Source organism: Taudactylus pleione, unplaced genomic scaffold (genome assembly GCF_031769625.1).
Source record: "Taudactylus pleione unplaced genomic scaffold, aTauple2 ptg000040l, whole genome shotgun sequence".
Classification (NCBI taxonomy): domain Eukaryota; kingdom Metazoa; phylum Chordata; class Amphibia; order Anura; family Myobatrachidae; genus Taudactylus; species Taudactylus pleione.
Genome location: NW_028284442.1, coordinates 35,008,316 through 35,034,706, shown reverse-complemented (window position 1 = coordinate 35,034,706; position 26,391 = coordinate 35,008,316). Strand labels below are relative to the sequence as shown.

General features: G+C 42.2%; 1 protein-coding gene across 2 annotated transcripts; it reads right to left on the bottom strand.

Annotated features, from left to right (window-relative positions):
* Positions 1-3,228: 3,228 nt before the first annotated feature.
* PRDX4 (peroxiredoxin 4) lies at positions 3,229-22,988 on the bottom strand. Of its 2 annotated transcripts, XM_088454314.1 has the most exons (8): positions 22,399-22,988; positions 19,625-19,742; positions 18,334-18,450; positions 17,701-17,823; positions 16,870-17,000; positions 5,042-5,076; positions 4,625-4,671; positions 3,229-3,368 (listed from the first exon to the last, which is right to left on the bottom strand). In XM_088454314.1, the coding sequence occupies exons 1-8, from the start codon at positions 22,625-22,627 to the stop codon at positions 3,365-3,367; spliced, it is 804 nt and encodes a 267-aa protein (XP_088310440.1). In that variant the 5' UTR covers positions 22,628-22,988; the 3' UTR covers positions 3,229-3,364. The 2 variants fall into 2 exon arrangements, with proteins under 2 accessions (XP_088310440.1, XP_088310435.1); XM_088454309.1 differs by lacking the exon at positions 4,625-4,671 and having other exon boundaries at positions 22,399-22,982.
* Between the last annotated feature and the right edge of the window lie 3,403 nt (positions 22,989-26,391).

The window sequence follows — 26,391 nt, the reverse complement described above, 5'->3', positions numbered from 1 at the left end:
CAATGATAGAACCACAATCTTGTCCTCTGGCAGAAACACCCTTTGTGCCCAAGAACCCAGAAGAGTTCCCAAATGTACAATCTGCTGTGTTGGAGCAAGAGATTATTTCTTCCAATTGATGATCCAGCAGTGCTTCTGAAGGCAGGCTATGGTCAGCTGAAGATGGTTTTGTAAAACAACCGGAGTCTGCACCAATATCAGAAGGTTGTCCAGATATGGCAGTATTCTGACTCCCCAACGCCTGAGATAGGCCGTCATTACCGCCAATATTTTGGTAAATACCCAGGGAGCCGTAGATAGGCCAAAGGGTGGTGCCTGAAAGAACAGCAAACCATAGGAACTGTTTGAGGGAGAGCATTATAGGAACATGCAGTTATGCATCCTGAATGTCCAGGGACACCATATAATCCCCAGGCTCCTTTGCCAAAATAATTGACCAGAGAGTTTCCATATGAAACTTAGGTACATGGATAAACCTGTTGAGGGTTTTTAGATATACATATAGGCAATGAGCCCCATTCAGTTTCTATATAGATAGAAATAATAACCCCTTTGTTGCGACACAGGAACCGGGATTATTACCCCTGCCTGCAACAGGGAGTAAATGGCCTCCTGAAGGGCCAAGGCCTTGACCGCATCTGATGGAGGATCTGTGCAAAAAAAAAAAAAAAATTCTGCGGAGGATGCCTCCTGAAAGTGAGGGGATACCAGAGAGACCACTTCTCGGACACAGGCATTGGTTATTTGATGCCAGTAATCCGCAAACTGAAGAAGTCTGCCTCCCACCCTGGGATTCTCTTAGGAGGCCCGCCCCATCAGGCCGAGGTTTTGCCTACCGGTATGTAAGCTGGACGTCTTGCCAGCCTTGTTGTCCTGTGAAAAATAGACTGCTTAGAGGAAGTCTGTTCCCTTGCTCGTGCCGGAGGATGGAAGGACCGAAAAATGAGGTATGGTAAGAACTTATCCTTGTTATCTTTCTTCGAAGTCCATAGGGTCCACAGGGTTGACCTTGGGGTATAGGTTGGGAACCAAATCCGGGCACCACCCAGTTAAAGCTTTCAGCTCCCAGGATGCACTGGGTCCAATCTCATTATAACCCTGCCCCCAAGCCAGAGGCACCTCAGTTTGTAAGTAGCCAAAGGCCGGAAGAGGAAAAAGAGAGAGAAGACTGGAACACTCAAGAACCATACTCGCAGAGATGGAGACGGGAAACCGGTGACCAGTAACAGCCCATAAGAAGCCAGGTGCGTCAGGGGGCGGGTGCCCAGTGGACTTAGAGATGGTAAGAACTTACCCTTGTTGTTTCTTTCTTCGAAGTCCACTGGGCACCCGCCCCGACGCACCTGGCTTCTTATGGGCTGTGTTACTGTTCACCGGTTTCCCGTCTCCTTCTCTGCGAGTATGGTTCTTGAGTGTTCCAGTCTTCTCTCTCTTTTTCCTCTTCCGGCCTTTGGCTACTTACAAACTGAGGTGCCTCTGACTTGGGGGCAGGGTTATAGGGAGAGTGGTCCAAGTGCATCCTGGGAGCTGAAAGCTTTAACTGGGTGGTGCCCAGATTTGGTTCCCAACCTATACCCCAAGGTGAACCCTGTGGACTACGAAGAAAGAGATAACAAGGATAAGTTCTTACCATATCTCATTTTCTTCTTCAGGGTCCATAGGGTTGACCTTGGGGATGTCCCAAAGCAGTCCCTATAAGGGTGGGGACACTCCTGTGCTGAGAGAAGAATCCATCACCCAAAGGAAGCATCCTGAGAGGCAAAGGAATCCGATGCATAGAACCTTAGAAAGGTCTTGACAGAAGACCACGTGGCCACCTTGCAAGGCAGAACAGCCGAGGCACCACAACGAGCCACCCACCAGGGGCCCACAGCCAGAGTAGATTAAGCAACAGAAAGGCCTTCCCATGTGTAGGCCCCTGAGATAGTCATTCGAAGCCATCTAGCCAATGTCTGTTTATTGGTCGGCCATGCTTTCCCGTGAAATCCAAAGACCACAAATAAGTTGTCTGATTTCCAGAATGAACTTGAACAGACCACGTAAATCCTGAGGCGCCGGACCACAGGCAATGAGACCACAACCCGACAGAGGACTGGTGACTGAAATGTCGGTACAATAAGTTCCTGAATAATATGGAACATAAAAAACACTTTAGGAAGAAACACAGGGCAAGTGCGACTCACAACCCTGTCTTTGTGAAATATCCAGAAGAGGGAGCCACATGAGAATGCTCCCAATTCCAACACTGTTCTGGCAGATGCAAACTCCATAGAAAGAGAGTATAAGCTATAAACCATGTAAGGGCTATCAAAACTAGTGTTTCCAATGGAGGCCCCAGGAGGGCACGAAGAACCACTGCCAAATCCCAAAGGAGCCCCTAGGGGGGATAAAGGGAGGTAGAATCCAGAAAATCCCCTGAAGGAGGGTCTGTATACCCGAGAGTGGAGCAATTCCACCTCCGAACCATACTGACAGTGCAGAGACCTGACCTTTGAGGGAGGCCAGGCGGAGGGCTAGACCCAAGCCAGCTGGAACGAATGCCAGAACTTCTGGAAATCCTTAACACCTGAGGATCATAGCTACAGGTACGATACCATAAGAATTATGCATGCCACATTCTGTGGTAGATCCCAGCAAAAGCTGGCCTACATCTGTAGACCATCATCTACAGATATATTGGCAGATCACTCGATCTGCAGATATCAGCTAGGTGTGTACCCACCATAAGAGGTTATTTTTCCCATGGGAATCCAAGCCTTATACGCTGTCCCCTTGGCTATATGATTGGTAAAGGGCATTGTGTTATGCAGTATCAGGAGACAGGAGTGTCCACTTTCACCCTTGACCTTTGCATTAATTATAAAATACCTTCCAGCAAAGCTACAAATCTATTTAGAAATCAAAAAGGGATAGGTCAACTCTGGTGAATATTATTAACATTTAATTATATAGAGTTAGCATATTACATTTTGCTTTACAACAGGGATACAAGATTCTCCTTATTATACAAGTCCCCATTTCTCACTTCCTAATCTGCACAAAATGCCCCAAATTTATGGCATAATCTCTAGCTAAAGAAATCAGTAAGTCTCCACATACCAAATTCTCATTTGGAAGTTCTAAATGCCAATTATATTTTCATGCACCTCCAAGACAAAAATACCGGAAGAGGAGGAGGAGAAAAAGAAAAAAAAAAAAAAAAAAAAAAAAACACACTTGGAGGCAGCATTATCAAAATTCATAGAATTTTAATGAGCATCAACCAGTTTTTTTTTTTTTAAAAGTACTACTCCATGCATGTTTAGCTATAACAAATGTCAGTGTTGCTTATGGAAATACTTCAGTTTTCCAGCTGGGTCAGGAATTATCTAGAAAAAAAAAAAATTATAATTAACAAAATTTGTGACAGTGTCCAATATCTTCTAGATAACACAACTTCAATGTAGAGACATGTAATAGGAAGGATGAACTTACGGACTCAAAAAAGCCCTACACATTAGGCCATGGGTAGCCAACCCTGGTCCTCGAGAGCTACCAACAGTGCATGTTTTCCAGGTGTTCTCACAGAATCACAAATGAAATTAGTTTCACCTGTGGATCTTTTAAAATCTGTTAATAAGTAATGCTGTGCACCAGCTAGGTGGTCTGGAAAACGTGAACTGTTCGTAGCTCTCGAGGACAGAGGTTGGCTACACGATAGACCATTTATAGTGCCCACTTAATACATATCGCGTACCACAGCCAGAAATAAAAAACATGGCAAGAGTTTAATTAAAACTACAGACAACAGCATGCCAAAAGTTTGATGCAGCGATTGCAATAAAAGTGCTAGCAGGTAAAATATTTACCCAAAAGCTTGTACCACCAGTCTTGTAACTGGAATATTTAAATAAAAGATAAGGTGTCCACACACGCAACTATTATCCCATAAAATAATCAGCAGGCATAATGGATGATCACATTTTGGCAAGCCCATAAGAGAGGGCGATATAAGCCTGCGCATAGTCATCTGCCACCTGCATTCAAAGGGGAAGATTCAATTCAAAGTGATGTGATGGCAGGTAAGTAGACATTGGCCATATATGGTAGTGCCAGCATCACACGTTTTTTCCTAATACCTCTATGGGGTATGAGCGAAAAATTGCAAGGCCAGTAGATGCGATGTGCCTTCCCCGACCATCACATTGCATCCTGTGTGCAAATTTTAAGTCTTCCTTCCAACCCCAAAGATCTCAATGGAAGCCTTAAATTTAGCACAATTGGATTTTGACTATCCACTCTGGCATATGCGGTCTGCATTAGATAAAAATGGAACGTTTAAGTGTCAAAAGTAACAGGAACTTCAGATAATATAGAATATTGAGGCTTAAATAGTACAAAAGCTGTAGTTTATTTACCAGGACAGCTGCATAGAGTATCCATAAAACTAGATACTAATTGCTCCCTGTACATAAATTATACAGACATCAACCTTCGATATTTTTGGTTGATTCCACTGCCAACAGCATTTTTCAGCCTCATCGCTGACTCTTGAAACATGCACTCATAATACTGAAAACTAATGAACAGAAGTTAAACAGAGCAATGAATCTAGGATAAGTTATGTGCTCTATGATTTACTTACAATTCCTGCCTTGGCCACCATACTTTCATAATATCATCAGGTTTGATCTAATTTAAACAAATTTAGTACTTTCAGAATGAATATATGAAATATATATATTTTATTTTACACACACTTACGAGTAGAAGTGTTCTGTAACAACAAGCAGCTACATGCACCAGCTACACAGGTGGGGGGGAATCGTTTGATAGTCTAGCCTCATCAAAAGTAGTAAAATAGCAGCTGTACTTCGAAGAATCACATTTGAATAGCAGTCTCCATCACCTACAGCCAAACACTACTCTGGCATTTAACCATTTGCCTAGCGTGGTGGCATAGTTTGCGACTATGCCAGGCTGTGCATTACCGGGCATGGTTGCAATCAATGCGACCAGTCAAACGCACTGGGTGGCTGCCGGAAGATCATCTTTCACTTACCGTTTCACTACCAGGTTTCCATCCTGCAGGGCAAACTAAAAATTAAAAAAAAAAAAGAAAAAAAAAAAAAAAAGTTATCAAAAGTAACTTATTCTGGCTAAGTGATTTATATATTGTTTGAAGCTAAAATAAATCAAACAAGATTGATTTATCCTAACATTTTATATTCAACTACTTCTAGAATGGATGAATATGAAATTAGGAAACATCCAAAAAGTACAGCAAATATCGCTTAAAATACTCAGATAATGTATCAAAATATAGCCTTAGTCAGCTGAGTAGAGACAGAAAAAAAAAAAAAAAACAACCCTTCTCCACAAGGTATATAATGTGATGATTGTATGAAATTGATGCAAAACCTGCGCTTGTTGGTTGGTATAGGATAATGGTAGCTGCTGGAACTATGGAGATAATCCCAGATCTCTTATATATATGATATATAGTGCCTGCGCTAGTTTGCGTAATTCTGTAAGTGCCTAATGTGACAACCAATATGTGTATGTAGATCTAATAATACTAGGCACACAGGGATAATAGTTAGGTGGTTTTAATGGATATAGTACATACTACAACAAATCAATTGAGAAGTCACAATGCTCTCTAATTTGAGGAGTAATGTATGCATAATATGGTACAGGGAATGGGTAGTATATAAGTATATGGTCAAATGAACGTAGAAAAAAATGGGGGGGGTTAAAATAATAAACAGTGTCCTTTATATATAAGAAAATTTTTTAATATGTATTGCAGAAGGAATTAATGTCCTGGGGGGGGGGGGGGGGGGGGGTTGTGGACTGGAGGGTAGATACACAATGGGACACTAAACAAATTAGAAGAGGAAATACAAACACTTAACAGCAAACTTGACATACACAGATAAGATGAAGAGTTCACAACATTAGAACAATTAGCACTAGCCAAATTGGGAAAAAAATGAAAACACCTTAATAGCCACTAAACAATCCAAAATACTTAGTGACAAAATTGGTTAAAAAAAAGATCCAAGACACCCAGAAAAACAAAAATAAGAAGGAATCGCACAACAATAACACTATCACAAAGATCTCTAAGATCAAGGAACACACAAGATACAAGGGGAAAAAATCCTAAACAAAAACCAGGACACCAGTATACAAACAACTCAACTTAACATACCAACAGTATATGACAAAATTGCACAACAAACCACAGACAAAAGGAAACACATGATCTAACAACAAAGGGGGACGATCCAACAGAAGAATCAGATTTGGAAACAAGTAACACTACAGAATTCTCGACTTACAACATAAATGAAGACTATTCCTATGAACACATAGCCAGTCTTTCTTTTGAGTTGTGAACCTGCCTCTAAACACATACACCAGACACATCCAAATATATCAGACAGCGGAGACACATGCTTACCATGGGGCACATCTTTTTTAGATATAGGGCCAGGCATCCTGGCATGCAAGGACAAACCAACCTCAAACAAACACAAACTAGAGTTACTAGAAGGGGATGTAGAGGAGGTAGAAACACCCACAAAAAAACCCACCACCCAACGGACACCAAAGAAACAGGGATACTCAACTTGAGCAGAATAAACCTAGGACCAACACACAAGGAAGCATTACACAAAGCTTAAAATTTGCCCCACAAATAAATCTCAACAAATTCGAGACATATTTGAATATCAACAGGTTTTTTTTTTAGGAAACTTACGCTACAAAAATACTACAAAGGACACAAATAGATTAGATTACAGACCAGAAGACAAAACATCTGAATTCAAGCACTCCAACCTTAAACCTACCTCCAAATTCTACCCACAACACCTTAGGGGACCATTCATAGACACATTTGAGAAACTAGTAATCAAAGATTTGGAGAACATAAAACCAAACAAAAAATCCACGCACAATTTCACCAGAGCAGAACAAACGGCACTAAGAGGAAAACACAAACCTGGTAATCAAACCTGCTGACAAGGGGGGGGGGGGGGTTGGGGAATTGTACTGCTTGACAAACAAGATTATTTGGACGAATGCAATAGAATTTTAGGTGACAAGGACACATACCAGATCCTGGACAAAGACCCAACACAGTATTATCAATCAAAATTGAAACACCTTATATATGCAGGCCACGACAGGGGAATCTTAAACAAATCAGAACACCAATTCCTAAATAACACAAATCCAGTAATACCCGTTTTTTACTACTTACCCAAAGTCCACAAAAAACAACAAACTGCCAGGGAGACCTATCATATCAAGGATTAACTCACTTATCGCCTATCACAATATATAGACATTTTCCTACAACGTGAAACAGAAGTCATACATACAAGACACAGCAGACATACTCAGAACATTGAAACAAACCACATGGGAAGAGGGTTGGAGGCTCTGCACATTAATAGACCATACACAAGGCACACACACAAGCAATTGAAGACATACTTAGTAGTGACAAAAACACACAGACCAAGTAGACTTCATAGTCGAAGGTATCAAGTTTATATTACAACACAACTATGTATGGTTTGACAACCGTTTTTTTCGCCAGACCAGGGGCACCGCTATGGGGACTAGATTTGCGCTGAGCTACGCAAATCTGTTCATGAGTAGCTGGGAGAATGACATCTGGAACATGCGGGAGCTCTACGCAATCTAGTCCTCTAGCGCCGCTACATAGACTGTCATATTCATCTGGAAGGGGGATGTCAACTCACTCTAAAAACTTTCCTGAACCACATCAACAATAGAGGACTGATATTCACAACAGAACATAGTCAAAAGCAAGAGAATTTCTTGGACCTTACAATATTCATTGAAAACCATAAGATACACACCAGAACATTCCAAAAACCTGTTGATATTAACAGCTTCATTCTATCAACCAGTGGACACCATCCAAACTGGTTGACCAGCATTCCTAAAAGTCAATTCACAAGAAATCAGACGAAACTGTACACAGGATAGAGATTACACAGAACAAGCAACAGCAATGAAAAAACAATTCAATGAGAAAAAAAATACAACACCAAGTTAGTAGAGGATGCATACGAAAATGCCAGATTGACAGACAGAGACACTGCTACAATCAAAAACCAACAACTACCAATGAAAAATACAAAACCTGTCTAGTAACACAATACAGCAGACACAGATATATGTTACGCAAGATACTTACCAGACACTGGCACATTCTATTACAGGATGATCAACTGTCAGAAATTCTCCCAAACAGACCAGAACTACTTCTCAGAAAAGCACCAGACCTAAACGGAACACTAACCAAAAATCACATACTGCCAAAATAATCAAAACAAAAAGGACCATTATGGATTTACCACCAGGAGGGGGGTTTCTTCCACTGCAGTAACTGTCTCACATGCACACCCACAACCGAAAGAATCAAAACATTTATATCCAAACAAACGAACAAAGAATTCACAATTAGGGAACACATCACATGTGCTAGCACAGGGGTCACTTACTTAGCAGAATGCCCCTGTGGCCTTCAATATGTAGGGAGAACAAAAAGACCACTTAAAATCAGAACTGCAGAACATGTGCATAACATTCGCAGAGGCTTAGAATCCCACAGTTTATCCAATCATTTCCAACTCAAACATGACAAAAACCCATCAGGACTAAGCATCATAGGCATAAAACATGTACTCAGGAACTGGAGGGGGGGGCGGCAACTTTGACCTAGTTCTAGATAAGGAAGAACTGACCCCATATGGACTAAATATAGATAATGAAGTCAAAGCCATTATTAGCCACTGACCATTCATAAACAATAGGGCTCATATAATAATAAAAAATAAAAAAATATTGGGAGCTGCCATATTGATGTTTTACAAACACAACTATTAAATACATGAGTAAACCATCAAATCACCATAGTCATCATTAAACATGCCAAATGATGAAGCAAAGGAGATATAGGTACAGATATATAGCCTCACTAGTGTTCCACATAAAATATGTGATGTGCAACTGCCACCAATCACATATTTAGTACCATAATTATTTAAACAATTGAAACACAAAAACAATTATAATACCAAGACACAGGACATGACGTTAACTAAGCAACTAAGAATGTATTGAGCCACATACAATATCTACATATCAGTTTATTTCTAAAATAAACTAGATAGTTTCCATGACAACTACGTTAACATTACTAATGGAGAGACAAACTTTCCTGCAATCAATTAAATCCGGTTTCCTTGACAACCAATATGCAAACCATTTGAGACAGGAAACCAATTAGAACCACACCCGGTTTCTACCTCCTCTACATCCCCTTCTAGTAACTCTAGTTTTGCGTTTGTTTGAGGTTGGTTTGTCCTTGCATGCCAGAATGCCTGCCCTATATCTAAAAAAGATGTGCCCCATGATTTATTTCTGAAATCCGAACCCCCCTGATCCGAGTCAGGCTCGACATTTCCCGCCTGACTCGGATCTGAAATCGAGGCAAAACGTCATCATCCCGCCTTCCGGGTCTCACGGGTTTTGGATCCTATATAAGGTACCCGCGTCAGCGCCATTTTCTCACTCGGCTGTAGACAGTGAAGAGGGAGGGTGGGAGTTAAGGCTGGCTGGGCTGTGTAGTGTAGTGCAGTGTAGTGTTGTGTTGTGCTGCTGTTGTCCATAGGGGCTGTGTCCACTCCTTCAAAGTCCATAGGGGCTGGCTGGACTGTGTTGTGCAGTCAGTTGTCCATAGGGGCTGTGTCCACTCCAAAGTCCTGTGCAGTGTCCCAGTCCTAAAGGGGTACTGTAGTGTTGTCCAGGGGGTGCTCTGTACATCAGGGGTGCTCCCCCCAAGTGCAAAAAAATATATATATATTTATTCTGTGTTTGTGAATTGTGTGCACTGTGGCTGCCTCAACAAAGGAGCAGCGCCAAGCGTGCGCCTGTGTCCCATAAGTAAAGGGCCGGCTGGCTCATTTCTTAAAGCGTGGTGTAACCCACAAAGTGCACTAGTCTCCAACAAAAATAAAAAAATATTTTATGTGTTTGTGTGCGCCTTAGCCGCACGTATATATAAATATAACATAAATGGAGGACCAAACTTTCTCAGATAAAAATAAAATAGGGAAAGATCAAGAACCACTTCCACCTAGTGCTGAAGCTGCTGCCACTAGTCATCGTCTGCCAAGGCCGATGCCCAATGTCATAGTAGAGGCCACATACAATCCCAAATGACAAAGTTCAGGAAAATGACCTTAAAAAAACATTTAAATCATCTGAAGAGAAACGTAAACTTGCCAATATGCCATTTATGACACGGAGTGGCAAGGAACGGCTACGGTCTTTCCCTATGTTCATGACTAGTGGTTCAGCTTCACATGAAGATGGAAGCCCTCCTCCAGCTAAAAAAAATCAAACGAGTTAAGCTGGCAAAAGCACAGCGAAGCACTGTGCGTTCTAAGAAGATATTACAAATCCCCAAGGAGAGTCCAAGTGTGGTGGCGGTTGCGATGCCTGACCTTCCCAGCACTGGACGGGAAGAGGTGGCTCTTTCCACCATTTGCACGCCCCCTGCAAGTGCTGAAAGGAGCACCCACAGTCCACTTGCTGATATGCAAATTGAAAATGTCACTGTTGAAGTACAACAGGATGAGGATACTGGTGTAGCTGGCACTGAGGAGGAAGTTGGCGAGGAGGATTCTGATGGTGATGTGGTTTGTTGAAATCAGGCTCCGGGGGAGACAGTTGTTGTCCGTGGGATGAAAAAGCCCATCACGGTCATGCCTGGGCAGAAGACCAAACATTCCATCTCTTTGGTCTGGCAATATTTCTATCCAAATCCGGACAACTGTCTTGCCATATGTAAAGGTGAAATAAGTAGGGGTAGGGACGTTAACCACCTAGGAACATCCTCCCTTATACGGCACCTGCAGCGCGTTCATAAAAAGTTACTGTCAAGTTCAGAAACTTTGGCTAAGACCGTAAGCAGTCCAGGGACACCTAAATCGCTTTTTCCTGTTTATCCAAGGAATCGGTGGATGAGGATGACATCTTGCCTCCGTAGAGCCAGTTTGTGCAGGGACACATTAATTGCCAGCTTGTTTTCTGGGGGCCCAAACGAACCAATAATTTCAGCCACAGTTGTGTGGCAGACCCTGGCGCTGAAATGATTGGTTTGTTAAAGTGTGCTTGTCCTATTTATACAACATAAGGGTGGGTGGGAGGGCCCAAGGACAATTCCATCTTGCACCTCTTTTTTCTTTGCAGTATGTACTGTTTGGGGCCTAGTTTTTCAAACTGCCATCCTGTCTGCCACTGCAGTGTCACTCCTAGATGGGCCACGTGTTTGTGCCGCCCACTCGTGTCGCTTAGCATAGTCATCCAGCTACCTCGGTGCAATCTTTTGGCCATAAAAACAATATTGTGAGGTGTTCAGAATAGACTGGAAAGGAAGGTTATTGAGGTTAATAATTGCATAGGAGCAGAAAAACCCACAAATTCTGTGATTTAAGCTGTTTTTATGCTTTTTTTCAAAAAAATACAGATCCAAAACACAAGACCCAGAACCCAAAACACGGAAGGGTGGTTTTGGCAAAACCAATCCAGATCCAAAACACGAAGAAAGATCCAGATCCAAAACACAAAAAGTGGCCGGTGCACACCCCTAGTTCATAGGAATAGTCTTCATTTATGTTGTAAGTCGAGAATTCTGTAGTGTTACTTGTGTCCAAATCGGATTCTTCTTCTGTTGGTTCGTTCCCCCTTGTTGTTAGATCATGTGTTTCCTTTGTCTGTGGTTTGTTGTGTAATTTTGTCATATACTGTTGGTATGTTGAGTTTTTTGTATACTGTTGTCCTGGTTTTGTTTAGGATTTTTTCCCATTGTATCTTGTGTGTTCCTTGATCTTAGAGATCTTTGTGATAGTGTTATTGTTGTGCGATTCCTTTCTTATTTTTGTTTTTCTGGGTGTCTTGGATCTTTTTTTTACCAATTTTGTCACTAAGTATTTTGGATTGTTTAGTGGCTATTAAGGCGTTTTCATTTTTTTCCCAATTTGACTAGTGCTAATTGTTCTAATGTTGTGAACTCTTCATCTTCTCTGTGTATGTCAAGTTTGCTGTTAAGTGTTTGTATTTCCTCTTCTAATTTGTTTAGTGTCCCATTGTGTTTGTCTACAATTAATTTCATGAGGTTTTTAGAGCATTCTTTCAGAATAGTGTCCCATTTTATCATGAAGTCTGAGGCCGGAAGGCTGCAACGCGTTGGACAACATTCAATCCATCTCTGGAACACACGCTGACATAGGAACACTTACCGGCGTAAGCACTGATAAGAATAACTGTTCCCTGAGATCCTGCAGGATCTCTCAAGGATTTGCTCTAATTCAGGAAGCGAAAGACAAACCAGATTATCCAGGAAGTGGGCACACTCCATAACTGCCTCCGTAGGGACCTAGTCTCCACACCACCCGGTGGGTAGAGCAGCTGGCTGCAGCGATCGATAGCCGGTGACCACGTTAACTGTGATCGTGGTCTCGCTGCATCTGGTGAATCAACGGGACATATAGATTGTGTAACTTGGCACACATTCCAACGGAGGTGGAGAGATTGTGTACCTGAAAGAACCTTTCACACAAGGAAAGAAAATTGTTGCACTATGGGCCTGATTCAGAGCCGGACCCTCTGAACGAGCGCCCGCTCTGAATCAGGGCGTGTTTTTTTTTTCCGCCCGGCTTTTTGGACGCTCGCATAGCTGTGGGTTACCACCCACAGCTTATGCGAGCGTCCATGATGATGGTCGGGCTTGTGACGAGACCCTTGCGGTAGGGTCTCGTTGCCGCAAGCCCTGGAGTGATTTTGGCTCTAACAGAGCCAAAATCACTCCCACTGACATCACTAGTCATGTCAGTGGGGCCGGACCTAGACGGAAGGCGTCGTTCCCATGGGAACGCCTCCGTCTGGGCAGCCACGCCCCTGGCACACCCACCAAAGGGGGCATGCTGTCAATCACCATCGACAGTATGCCCCCTTTGGTGCGAGACCCGGCGCCGGGTCTCGCGCATGCGCACAACGGAGCTCCCTCCGTAGTGCGCATGCGCACTTGGGCACCATCAACCCGCTTGCGAGCGTACAGCACTCGCGAGCGAGTCTGAATGAGACCCTATGTGAATACTTGCCACAGTCAACCCATCCCCTATGGTTACTTCCAGCAATGTAACATGCAATGTCACAAAGCACATGTCCTCTTAAGCCGGTTTCACGAACAGAACTTCAGTTTACACCAAGGGCCTCCACAGTCACCAGATCAATGCAATAGAGCACCTATAGGGTGTGGCAGAAAGATATTCACAGTATGGATGTGCAGAAGACAAATTTAGTGCAACTGCGCAACACCATCATGTCAACCTGGAACAAAATCTCTAAGGAAGGTGTCCACCGCCTTGTTGAATCATTGGCAAGAAAAAAAATAAAAAAATACAGGCTGCTTGGGGATGAAAGGTGTACCTAATAAAGTGGTAACCGACAGCCTGATGCAGAGTTCTCAAATTAAAAATAAGGAACAAAACCCATGTTGCATTGCAGATGGGGCAGATTTAAAGCGTGACTGCAGATTCACAGTTGGGAAGAGAACAGTCTTAACTTAGTTCTATATTTCAATGTTAAAAACACAACAAAATTAAAAAAAAAAAAAAATAAATAAACACTGCGTGGCTAATTCTGAGCCAGACAACTGCTGGAGAGCCACAGGTTGGCCAGGCCTGCCCTAGTTCAATAATACAGGATAAAACCCAGAACCCGTGGAATGGCAGAAGCATCATTAAATAACTTGGCTTTGCACTGCTGATTGTCTATTATATTATTGCGAATATAGGGAGTTTTCTTTGTGGGCATGGCGATTGCACCAGAAAGCAAAACAAAGACCTTAGGGTTGGGATGCAGAACAAGTCTCTGCAGAAACTTGTAGCCAGATCTTCTGCAACAAACTACGGGGGTCACAGGCAAAATGGAAAAACCACTATGAGCTGTTCCTCTCATGATCATCAGTAAAGAACATATAACCCTAGTTGAAGGTTACAGGAAATCAGATCATCTATTCCATTTGTCTTGTGGTCTGACAATAGAACAGAGTTGCCTTGAAATTTGAATTTGCCACTACAGCATCTATTTCAGGTGGGCCGAAATTCTGTACTAGTAGTTAGGTGGTGTTTTGGGGACAACAAATGCCCATTCCCCTAGACAGACTTAATATCAACTAAGTCGGACCACTTATATTTTTTGTGTAATACAAAGGGTGGATATCAGGTTTCTTCTGACGTGTGTCAATGCTTCTGCCATTATGGTTCTGCTTCCAATGCCATATAGGCAGTTTAAGAGAGTAACCACTGTCTGATTGTTGCCAAAGTTCCTGAGAGTTTTGTGTCTTAAAAGAGGTTGTAAGTATTTAATTGCATGTTGCATGAACGTAGACTGTTTACATTCTCCTTATACCATTTCTGTAAGTAAAAGAGCCACAAACTTTGGAGCTAGAATCTTTGGCAAGAACAATCCATTTCGGTTCAGAGAAGGGACACACTGTGACCCTTCAGTATTGTATTCCGCCGCTATCAAAGAGATTTCCTTGCAATACTTGCAAGTCTGACTAAGGCCAAAAAAAGCAGAAAGTAAATTTTTTTTTGTTGTGATGCACTCCAGACAAGTTATTGTTAAAATAACAGATACCATTTAAAAAAAAAAATAATAATCAACCTTCGAACAGTATTCATTCGCAAAAGTAATCATTTCAATATAATATCCATTAGCCACCAATCCTCTGTTATGGGGTTGATATTAAGTTTAGCAAAATATTTTAATTATTTATAGATAATTAATATCAGTGGTTAAAATAGGCGATTGAATCCTTTATTAAAATCCTAATTTTTAGTGTGTGTGTATTACTAGTTTTACTATGACAACTAGGTTTCTGTTAGCGAGTATCCTTTTATTGACAACCAGTTGTCTGTAATCTTAGTTGCTGACAACTAAGGCCTGTACTCAGTTAGACGCAAAATGTCGGAAAGATTTCACCAGTCGACTTTCTGCCTACATCGCCAGTTTGACACGAAAACTTTGTGCACGTCCCCGCTTTTTGCCCTATTCAATTCCAAACCACATGAAAATGGAAAGCGGCGAATGTGGAAAGTAGTCAGAATTGGGAAATCAGTCTGCACCCCAAAAAAAAAAAATGCACTAACATAGGGAATCAATGTAGATGTGTACTAATAGTCCTAATAAAAGTGTTTGGGGTACTAAAGTAGTTTAAATTGCTTCTTATTAGTGTCTTTGCATAAGTGGTGAAGAATGGCATAAAGCATAATTTTTTGGTGAAAATAAGTAGTCCAGTCAAATTTGGGGTACGTGAAAATGGGTGCTAGCATATTTTTAATGTCTTTAAAGTGAAGTTTTAATAAACATGAAAAACCACTCATACATGCACCTGCAATCCCAAAAACACTTTACCCCTCCAAAACAGGCAGAAAGTCCAAATCCACGGAAACTTTTTTGCCAAACAGCACTTTCGCCTCTAATTTAATACGGCCCTAAATCTGAACTGTTCCGTAAAGCCTCCAGCTCCACTGAGGAGTAAAAGACTCGGGACTTAACAAAAGATATACCCTCAGGGTACAGAATGGATTTCAATAGGGTACCCCACTTTAATGTCACAAACCCATTAATTGCATGCTTTGAAATCCTGCTTCCATGAGGAAGTTGGTCTAGGAAAGGGTCCTTGTGAGACCTTTGACCACCTTCAGACTCGAAGTGACTAAAAAGGCTGTTTAAACGAGTTATGAAAAAAAATGCCAAAAATACAGCAGTTCTTCTGTCAAAATGAAATTCATCTATCCTGCAGCAACTTAACGGGTATTATCTCCAGAGCATTTCAGACCATTGAGTCCAGGTTTTCACCAAGCAAAAAATTTAACAAAAAAAAAAAAAAAATCGAAAGAATGTTTAAAATTCTTTCACACTGGGTCTGCAAAACCCATTGACAAAGCTATACACCTCTTGTGGCGACTACGGCTAAAACCATACTTCTGGCTGCGATTGCTTAATACGTGCTGCACAGTTAGACTTGTTGGCTTTTTTTCCCCCTTCAGAAGGCTTTTAGGAGTATGGAGAATGAAAAGGACTACCAATTAACCTACCCACATTACTAGTTTACCTAGAATGGGTGCTCTTCGGCTTTTTTTTTGGTTAGGGGGAGTCCAGGCTCCATAATGCATAAATACTCCATGTAAGAGCAATTTACGCAGAGGAGTTCACAGCATTGCATACAGCTTCACCATTGGTCAACAGTGAGCAAAAATTGTAACAAGCAATTAAGTGTCTTCAGCCACAACTGTCCCTGCCTGCACTCCTAAAGGGGCATAGCAGGAACCACCTGCACTCAAAGGCTACTTCACCTACATATGCTGCCTTACTCTGCTGATAAGAGGAAGGAGACACCAGAGGAAGGAGGAGTCACATTATGTACCTGTTGGGGTATTTCTTTTTCTGGTCTCTATGCAGCAAAGGAATTAAACTACACATGGAGATGAAAAGGAAGAAACTACGTTTCTTAAATTGGATTGAAGTTTAAACAAAGAAAACCTATAATAGCAAATGTTCTATGGTGGGGAGGGAAAAAAAACAAAACAAAAAAAAAAAAAAAACCACAATGAAAGGCTACTACTGCACCTTTTTATGTAGCGTTTACTTACACTTAATAGGAATAATCAGTTATTTATAAAATTACTCTTACACTATTGGCTACATCGTTCCAGTGCTGTGAAGCAGCAATGCTATCCACTGTGCCAATGTTAACACATTACTTACCTTCCCCGTGTTTGTCTGTGTACTGGAATGCTTGGACAAGACGAAGAGTCTCATCTACAGATCGACCAACAGGAAGATCATTCATTGTAATCTGCCGTAAGACTCCCCTGTCGTCGATTATGAAGAGCCCCCTAAAAACAAAAAAAATAGATAGCAGGCTCAATATTATAAGATGACTGGAGGCACTTGTGTGTCTCCACCAAAGCAGGCTATTTTCAAGACATTTCTGCAGGGAAATATACAAGAGGTAATGAAAACACTAGAGGGAAGTTGGTGGTGTCTTCTGGCAGAAAAATAGCCACCCAAATAAGAGGCCTGACTGGGCGGCTGGTAGAGTAAATCTTAAAGTTATGGGCACTTGTGGAAGTAGCCTCTGATTAGGAGACCTCGACAGAAACCTTCAGCAACCCAAGGAAGATGGTCTTGGGAAGTGCTCTCAGCACGCCAAGTTAGTTTTGTCTGGGGCAAAAACACGTCAGAAAATCTAGATGAATAAAATAAAAAATTCCATAGCTACGCTAAGAGATTACCAAAGCAGCTCCGACTGTTATAAAGCCAGTGTTGTACCCAGAACTTTTTTTTACTGGGCAGTATTATGAGACAGCCGGAGGGAGTGGACACAACCTAAATTTATTTAATCTCATTTTGTCATTGAACAAGATAGGATATTGTGTTAATATTGGAGTGAATGCTTATAGGTCTAGATAAGCAGACTGGCCCAAAAGAGCAGCCTTGTGTATCGTAGGACAGCTAGGATGAGAAGCTTAGTACAGTTAGCCAGGCATGTGAACGCACAGTTACAAGTTTTACTACACTGTTAGATGCACAAACCTGAGAGTGTGACCTTGGTCCTCCAGGTATACCCCATAATCCTTTGAAATCTGATGAGTCAAGTCAGACAAGAGAGGAATTTTCATGGGCCCAAGCCCACCTTGCTTCCGTGGAGTATTTATCCTATCAGCATAAACATGTATTCAATCATTTAAATACTGTTCTGTCCTTTTAAATGGTGCCTACAATGTTTGCAGCTGTAAGTGCTCTGATTCAAGGTTTATACAACCTATAGCCATGAAAGCAAAAAAAAAAAATACATTTGGATCATAGACCCTGTAAGCTACAACCTTGCCACTACATAAAGTGTGCAGAACACAGGTTATCCTTACTGCCCTTGTAGAATACAAGATCTATTAAAAAAGAAAGTAAATGCACAATGAGTTTCATCCAATTGCAAAAAATTATTTAAACAAAGATCACTAAAGCAAGCACAACAAGCTGCCCCTGAGGTGTGAGATTCTTTTTTAAAGCACTCGCATAAATACAGAGCACCATCAAACAAGATCTAGGGATTAATTCAGATTTGTTTTCCGAACATATCCAAATGTCTCATTAAACGAAATCTGTATGATCAGAGGGAGCCAGCTACAAAAAAAAAAAAAAAAAGGGTAATATAAATGAGATACAAACCATGCCAAGTGTGTAAATTGAGAGTCCACAGAGCAGGCTACAACTTCAGTATTTATCGATCTGAATTCTTCCATGCGGTCACTAAACGCAATAATTTCAGTTGGACAGACAAACGTGCTAGAGACAAACGGTAGAAAACAAATTCAGTTAGCGGTAGTAAGAAAAAAGAACAGACATTTCTATTAGAAACAGGGAGGGCAAAAGGGGAGGGGGAGAAGAGACTGACGGATACACGAATGCATCAAACTTCCAGAACGTTAATAAATTAGCGTCTGTTTGATCATCATTCTGGATGGGCATTTCTTCAAAATTCCAGGTGAAAGAATTGTAGCGATTTATATATCCATTCACTACCTAAACACTACTCTATACTCAAATGATCACAGCACTCAATCGTCATAGGGCTTGCAATCATTATACCCCTAGAAAGGACGCTTCAGCGTTGAAGAAAGCTTTTTTTCTGTTCACGGACAGCTATGGCTTTTTAATCCACAGAACCTTAAAGCCAGAAGTCACTTCAAACAAGATAGTGTATTTAGATAAACAGGTGATTAACTCTAGAAAAGGCTTGAAACACTTTAGAATCTTTGTTATGAAAGGGGACATTATAACTTATCTTGAAGTATGCAAACATCTTTCATTTTTCCTGGATACTAAATTAGGGTGAGAGTAAAAACGATCAGGTCAGGGGAATCTACCACTTTGGTGGAGAATTCAATTAGACCAGATATGTTTTGAGGTGCGAGAAATGGGTACAAAAACACATAGGTCTGTGTGTCAATGCGTAGCCTATGTGTTAACGTGGCCCCAGCTGCGATAAAGGGGCTTATCAGACATTTTATTTTCTAACCTGCCTCAGCCAGCAGCCCAGCATACATGATCACGCACCCTGGCTGAGGGGCTCACTGTGCACCCCACCTACCACCTTCCTTCTCAGTGACATTTTTTTCCCTAAAGGGGCCTCCTATGATTAGGCCGCACACCAATAAGTTCCATCTTTGGAACTAATTGAATTAGCCCCGAGAGATCAATTAGCCAGCGGTTAAGTACCGCAGCTAATTGAATTCCCCCCCTTGATGAGAGAGCAGTATGAAAAAAAAATAAAAAAAAAAATTAAAAAAAAAACACATCCCAGCAAACCTATTTGGAGGGGGCAACATAATGTCACATGTTTCCATCTGCTGAGTGGGTATAGTGGTCTCTGATATGCTGCCAACAGGGAATGAAGAAGGTTCGCATTCTAGCCAAGTATACACCAAAAATATTTTACAAATAAATAAACTATACTTACAAATCCAAGGGATAAAAGAAGAAAACTAAATATTTTCCTTTATAATCTGTAAGTTTCAATTCTTTGAACTCTCCATTTATCACCGCTGTTCCTTCCCAGTATGGAGCTGGCTTGGAAACTAAAAAATAAGAAAACATCACAATTGCCTATAGACGAGAATTAAACTGTACAAAAAAAAAAAAAATTATAGATAGAATTATGGGGATGGGTTCTCTCTTTCAGAAAAATAACTGCTCTGCTTTTTTTTTTTGGTGCAGACCTTTTTGTAAATATTCGGTACTTACTCATTCGGAGGTCCATTAATCAAAGTAAATTTGAGGTATAATCCTCAAATATTAAGTATCCCCCGTATGCATTAAGGAGAGACCGCAGCAGGTATCTCCGACACCTGCTGTGATCCCTCCATTACCGCTGGCTGCCACATCCCCCATATGTTTCTGTGGGGGATGCGATGCTGCCAAATTTACCAATATCCAGAATGCGGTGCATTCCCAATATTGGCCCCCACAGCTAGCGCCATCTAAAGATGGCGTTAGCAGCTGTAGCCTATGGGCTACACACCGTATAATTAGCAGGAACTCTCCCCAGATATGGCGGCTGTGCATGTGCAGTCTGCGGGACAGCAGCCCCGGCATTGGCCGGCAGCTCTCCGGAGACATCGCAGGGACGGACTCCTTTCGGAGCCCGTGTCCCTGCATGTCCCGGATGATGCATCCGGCTACTATGATGGCATTTTCAAAAATGATCATGGGCGGTACTGTCATTCACTGATCGTTTTGCAAAAGTGATTATTAATAATTAGGGGCCTAGTTGCCTTAACAGGCCCCTTACCAGTACACAGTGTTCGCATTTTCGCTTCATGGTAGTGGTTGTCTTGGTTTCTATAGTATTTGTTAGTTATCAATATGGCTGAACTCAACAGGGGTATTTATTTTAGCGGTGATGCAAGGTGCCAGCATTCTGACCATTTCTCCGGCACCTCACAACCATCAATATTGCAGATTTTCCCCTCACACCCCATAGCAGTGCGCTGAAAATCTGCAATGTTGGGCTACCATATTAAGCAGTAAGGTGTGCAGCCACTCATTGCTTCAAATTGAATACAGCCAAGTGTTAACCTTCAGTAAAGGGATTTAGTCTAACTTTTTTCTGTCATGCAATAGAAACTCATAGCAAGAAATCAATAACCGTGGACGATTGTTATTGACCAAATTAAACTTAACCAGCATGCACAGTCCCACAGAGTACTAATAGTTATGCATTACGTGTCCTTAGTAGTAGCAAGCTGATATCTCTAGCAAGCTAAAACAAACAAAGCAAAAAATGGGCAGCATCGTGAACACGCCAAGAACTGACAATGAGTCCACGGAACACAGCATCAGAATCCCAATACAGAAGTTACCAATAAAATACTTTAAAACGGAAGATACATTATCAAACTAACATTCCAGTGCCTAGTAGTAACTTATTGATGTACAAATAAAATAAAAAAAAATAATAAAAAAAAAAAACACAAAAAAAAAGGGGTTGTTGCAACAGCACAGAAATACCAGCGCCGCAATTCCCCCCCTTCTCCCGCGGCCTGATCTCACACAAGACTCGCACATTTTTGTACGCAGCCCTATCTATGGGGCTGCGAACAAAAACCCACGAGTCCGGCGGTACCGTAAGAGCGGCATACGGCCGCACTTACTTGCGCCACAAGTAACTCACCCTTAATTGGATCGAATCCATAGGGGTTGATTCAATTATAAGCTACACAGTACACATCAGCCTTACATATGGATATCCCAACACGATGCATTTAAAAACGCACCCCAGCGGGTATGCAAACTGAAATACACGATTAGAGTGCCAATGCCGCCATTCCAAAGCAGTCAGAACAGCACATTGCTGGCATCGCCAGCACATCACCCCTAAATGAAGCCAGTCCAAATTCTTTTACGCTTCTTCAGAATAGGGGTGCCTAAATCTAATCCCCGCCACCCTTCTCGCACCATAAACCTAACCGTCCAGGGAGGGTGCCCAACCCTAACCTTCTCCCCGGGGGTGTCTAAACCCAACCCCCCCCTCCACTGCTACAAGCCAACTCTCCCCGGCTTAGCTCGTTCAGTATGCCAAACATCGGGATTTCGGCATGGGGCTAAAGATAGGCGCCAACATTTCGACGCCTATCTTTAGTCCCGGGTTGGCTTTCCACCGTCGGGATTCGGACAGCCGGCATTCCGGGCGGCGGTAATTTAACCGCATCCTGTTTGTTCTGTCTGCATCACTGAACAGCATCCATTACAGCTCACTCTACAGGTGAAAGGCCATATACAAATTCTATATACTTCTCAAAATCAAATGGGTTATAGCCTTTGGTCCCCACTTATCAAACCCACTATATATTAAGCCAATTCAAGTAATCTTATTAAAGAAGCAGGAAACACACTGATTTGTCTGCGGGTGCTATGGGAACAATTGCATAGACAAATAAGCTGCAAACATTTCGAAATCTCACAAAACCACAAAATGAAAATAAATAAAAAAACAAACAACTTTAGAAGGGGATGAATGCATCACACACACACACACACACACGTCAGGAGCCAGAAGCAGCACACTATGAAGGGTAGAGTCTGCATTGATACACACACATAAGAGTACACACACACACAACGTGCAGTAATGGATGAGCATTTGCACCAATGGGATAAGCACAGCGCAGCACTGGAGAGGGAGGGAGGCACTGGGAGCGGCAGCATTGGTGCCTGCCTCGCCGAGTTACCCACTTTTGGCCTTGCTGAGGTGGAGGGAGTGGTCGGACACCGGCACACGGGTCGCCTCCCCGGGGTACACCTGTCCTCCGGCGTAGAAGTGACATTCTCCGTCCTGACTGGCCCGGCCAGGCCGAGGCTGCTCCTTGTCTTCCGCGGCAGATGAAGTGGCAGCGGCCGCCTGGAGCACTGCAAGGCAGAGAGTCAGAAGCACTGTGTGCCGGCGCAGCAGCTGGGTCTCCATCCTATGCAGCAGCTAGAAACAAGTTCAGCGGCCTGTGTGACCGACAGCCGGACACACACTCAGTACAGAAGGAGGCGGGAATCCTGGAGATACCATATGAGGGAGGGGATGATGGCGGGGAGGGGCGCACATTAACCCTAAGCACTCATATATATACATATATATATATAGAAATGTCCATATCAATAGACGACCAGCACACCAAAATAGATGCAAAAAAAGTAAAAGTCTTTTTATATCACCACAGCATATCTCAATACAGCGTCAGTTCACAGTAAAGTGCAACAGTGCAAAAAAGCTTAAATGTGATACTCATCAAGTCAGTGACCCAACGCTGCAGCATGGTGTGTAGCCCGGCCCGACAGCTGTTTCGGCACCCTCAGGTACCTTCCTCACGGGGCATAACCACACAATTGCCAGCCTATGTTCTTATACCCTCTGTGTAACACACCTGAATTCCATAATGATGATGTCCCATAACACTCACCTGTATAGCTTGCATTCACTGGAACCTCCACGTGTCAGAGCGACGCATCCAACGGGGAACCGGAAGTGACGCATGCGCTCCAACGGAGCTTGCGTTCCACAGCCCGGAAGTCATATTCCGGTTTTGCTGTTAATATCTGATATTAAGGTGCATTACCAAAATTAATCTCAGGCTTATCTAATATTATAGTCAGAGTGAATTGACAGCATCATATAGTACAGGCTATGTCTCACAGAGGGCAAGAAACATACAAAAATGACAAATATAAAAAGACACAAACATAGAAATAGAAGACGTTATTAAGTGCAACACTATTATAAGAAACAACTGAGGTTTAGTTCTTCATTAAGCCCCACGGGTGACATGGAGCGTAAGTCATAAATCCAGCGACATTCATTCTGAAGCAGTTTTTTACCACGATCACCGCCTCCAACAGAAGGAGGTATATGATCGATTGGCATCACTTTGAAATCCAAGAGACTATGACCCATATCCATAAAATGCCTAGCAACAGGAGGAGTACTACCATCTACCACTGTAAACGCTTTGCGTATAGATGAACGGTGTAATGCAATCCGTTCTTTAAGCATACGAACAGTCTTGCCCACATAAATACGATTGCATGGGCATTTGATAATATATACAACAAATTTGCTTTCACAATTTAATCGATGGTGAATTTTAAACACTCGCTTAGTTAACGGATCCTCAAATTGATCACCGATGATTAAAAATCTGCAATTGATACATCCAGAGCAGCGAAACACACCGTTTTTCAAAGATAACCAGGTTTTTGATATTTTCATTCCAACATTCGTTTTGGTAACCATATCTTTGAGATTACTGCTACGTCTGTAGCTAATCAGTGGTAAGTCTTTACAGCTCTTTTTTAATGCTGGGTCTGTTTGCACAATATGCCAATGGCGAAAAATAGCACTCTTAATTATCTGTGAACTGACAGAAAAAGTGGTGTTAAATACCAGTCGTTCCGGTTTCGCTACACAAGCAGTTAACCGGAACGACTGGTATTTAACACCACTTTTTCTGTCAGTTCACAGATAATTAAGAGTGCTATTTTTCGCCATTGGCATATTGTGCAAACAGACCCAGCATTAAAAAAGAGCTGTAAAGACTTACCACTGATTAGCTACAGACGTAGCAGTAATATCAAAGATATGGTTACCAAAACGAATGTTGGAATGAAAACATCAAAAACCTGGTTATCTTTGAAAAACGGTGTGTTTCGCTGCTCTGGATGTATCAATTGCAGATTTTTAATCATCGGTGATCAATTTGAGGATCCGTTAACTAAGTGAGTGTTTAAAATTCACCATCGATTAAATTGTGAAAGCAAATTTGTTGTATATATTATCAAATGCCCATGCAATCGTATTTATGTGGGCAAGACTGTTCGTATGCTTAAAGAACGGATTGCATTACACCGTTCATCTATACGCAAAGCGTTTACAGTGGTAGATGGTAATACTCCTCCTGTTGCTAGGCATTTTGTGGATATGGGTCATAGTCTCTTGGATTTCAAAGTGATGCCAATCGATCATATACCTCCTTCTGTTAGAGGCGGTGATCGTGGTAAAAAACTGCTTCAGAATGAATGTCGCTGGATTTATGACTTACGCTCCATGTCACCCGTGGGGCTTAATGAAGAACTAAACCTCAGTTGTTTCTTATAATAGTGTTGCACTTAATAACGTCTTCTATTTCTATGTTTGTGTCTTTTTATATTTGTCATTTTTGTATGTTTCTTGCCCTCTGTGAGACATAGCCTGTACTATATGATGCTGTCAATTCACTCTGACTATAATATTAGATAAGCCTGAGATTAATTTTGGTAATGCACCTTAATATCAGATATTAACAGCAAAACCGGAATATGACTTCCGGGCTGTGGAACGCAAGCTCCGTTGGAGCGCATGCGTCACTTCCGGTTCCCCGTTGGATGCGTCGCTCTGACACGTGGAGGTTCCAGTGAATGCAAGCTATACAGGTGAGTGTTATGGGACATCATCATTATGGAATTCAGGTGTGTTACACAGAGGGTATAAGAACATAGGCTGGCAATTGTGTGGTTATGCCCCGTGAGGAAGGTACCTGAGGGTGCCGAAACAGCTGTCGGGCCGGGCTACACACCATGCTGCAGCGTTGGGTCACTGACTTGATGAGTATCACATTTAAGCTTTTTTGCACTGTTGCACTTTACTGTGAACTGACGTTGTATTGAGATATGCTGTGGTGATATAAAAAGACTTCTACTTTTTTTGCATCTATTTTGGTGTGCTGGTCATCTATTGATATGGACATTTCTATCTATCTATTTGGACCAGGCACCCATGAAAATACCTGTTTGAGTGTGCAAGACTTGGGAACTCTGGTCTATATATATATGTATATATATATGTATGTATGTTAGGAAAGATGGCACTCACCAGTAGAATTTGCAGCTTATTTTAGTTTATCAAAACGACAGTAGGCTTACATATAGGCGACGTTTTGGTCCCCAAACAGACCTTTTTCAAGCGATCAAGCCTTGAGTTTCAGAGTGACAACCAAATACAGTTCCCCGTGGATTGAAGTCCCACTTGCCTGACACCCGCCGAGCTCTTAAATGCTGTCCTTATGGCGCTGTAACCGCTTGCGGACCGCGTGCGTTCCACTCATTGGAGCACATCACCCGGAAGTCACAACACTTCCGGTCAGGTGATGTCCGTCACACAGAAGGCGGTTCAGCATACACGCACGTCACAAGACTAATGTCTATAATGACAACTAATCAGGAAGCCCACGAGTCTGCTCAGTTTCTGACAACAGTCAGGGCACGTAATCAATAAATAAAGAATTGTCACATAAGGACATCCATATTAAACATTAATGGAGATCACAGACTCGGCCTGATTCAGAGCCGCTCGTAAGCGGCCGCTCCGAGCGATGTTCGCACATCTGCGCATGTGTATGGGTCGTAATGCACATGCGCCAACCAGTCAGTGCGGTCGGAAATCGTGTGCTCGCAAAATAGCGAGTGCCTGCTAATTTGAGTGACAGGATGAGGCGTTTGTGGGTGGTAACGGGAAGGTGCTTGAAAACGGGGAGTGGAGATCCGAACGCAGGCGTGCCAAACGGTCAAAACGAGCGTTTTAAGGGTGTGCATAATTAACAAAGCAGCGTCATCGACCACGTCACTTGGTTGTCTTTTAGCCTGAACTGCTCGCATGATTGCGGTAGGAAAATGCTACCACAAGAATAGCGAGCAGTTCATACGCCT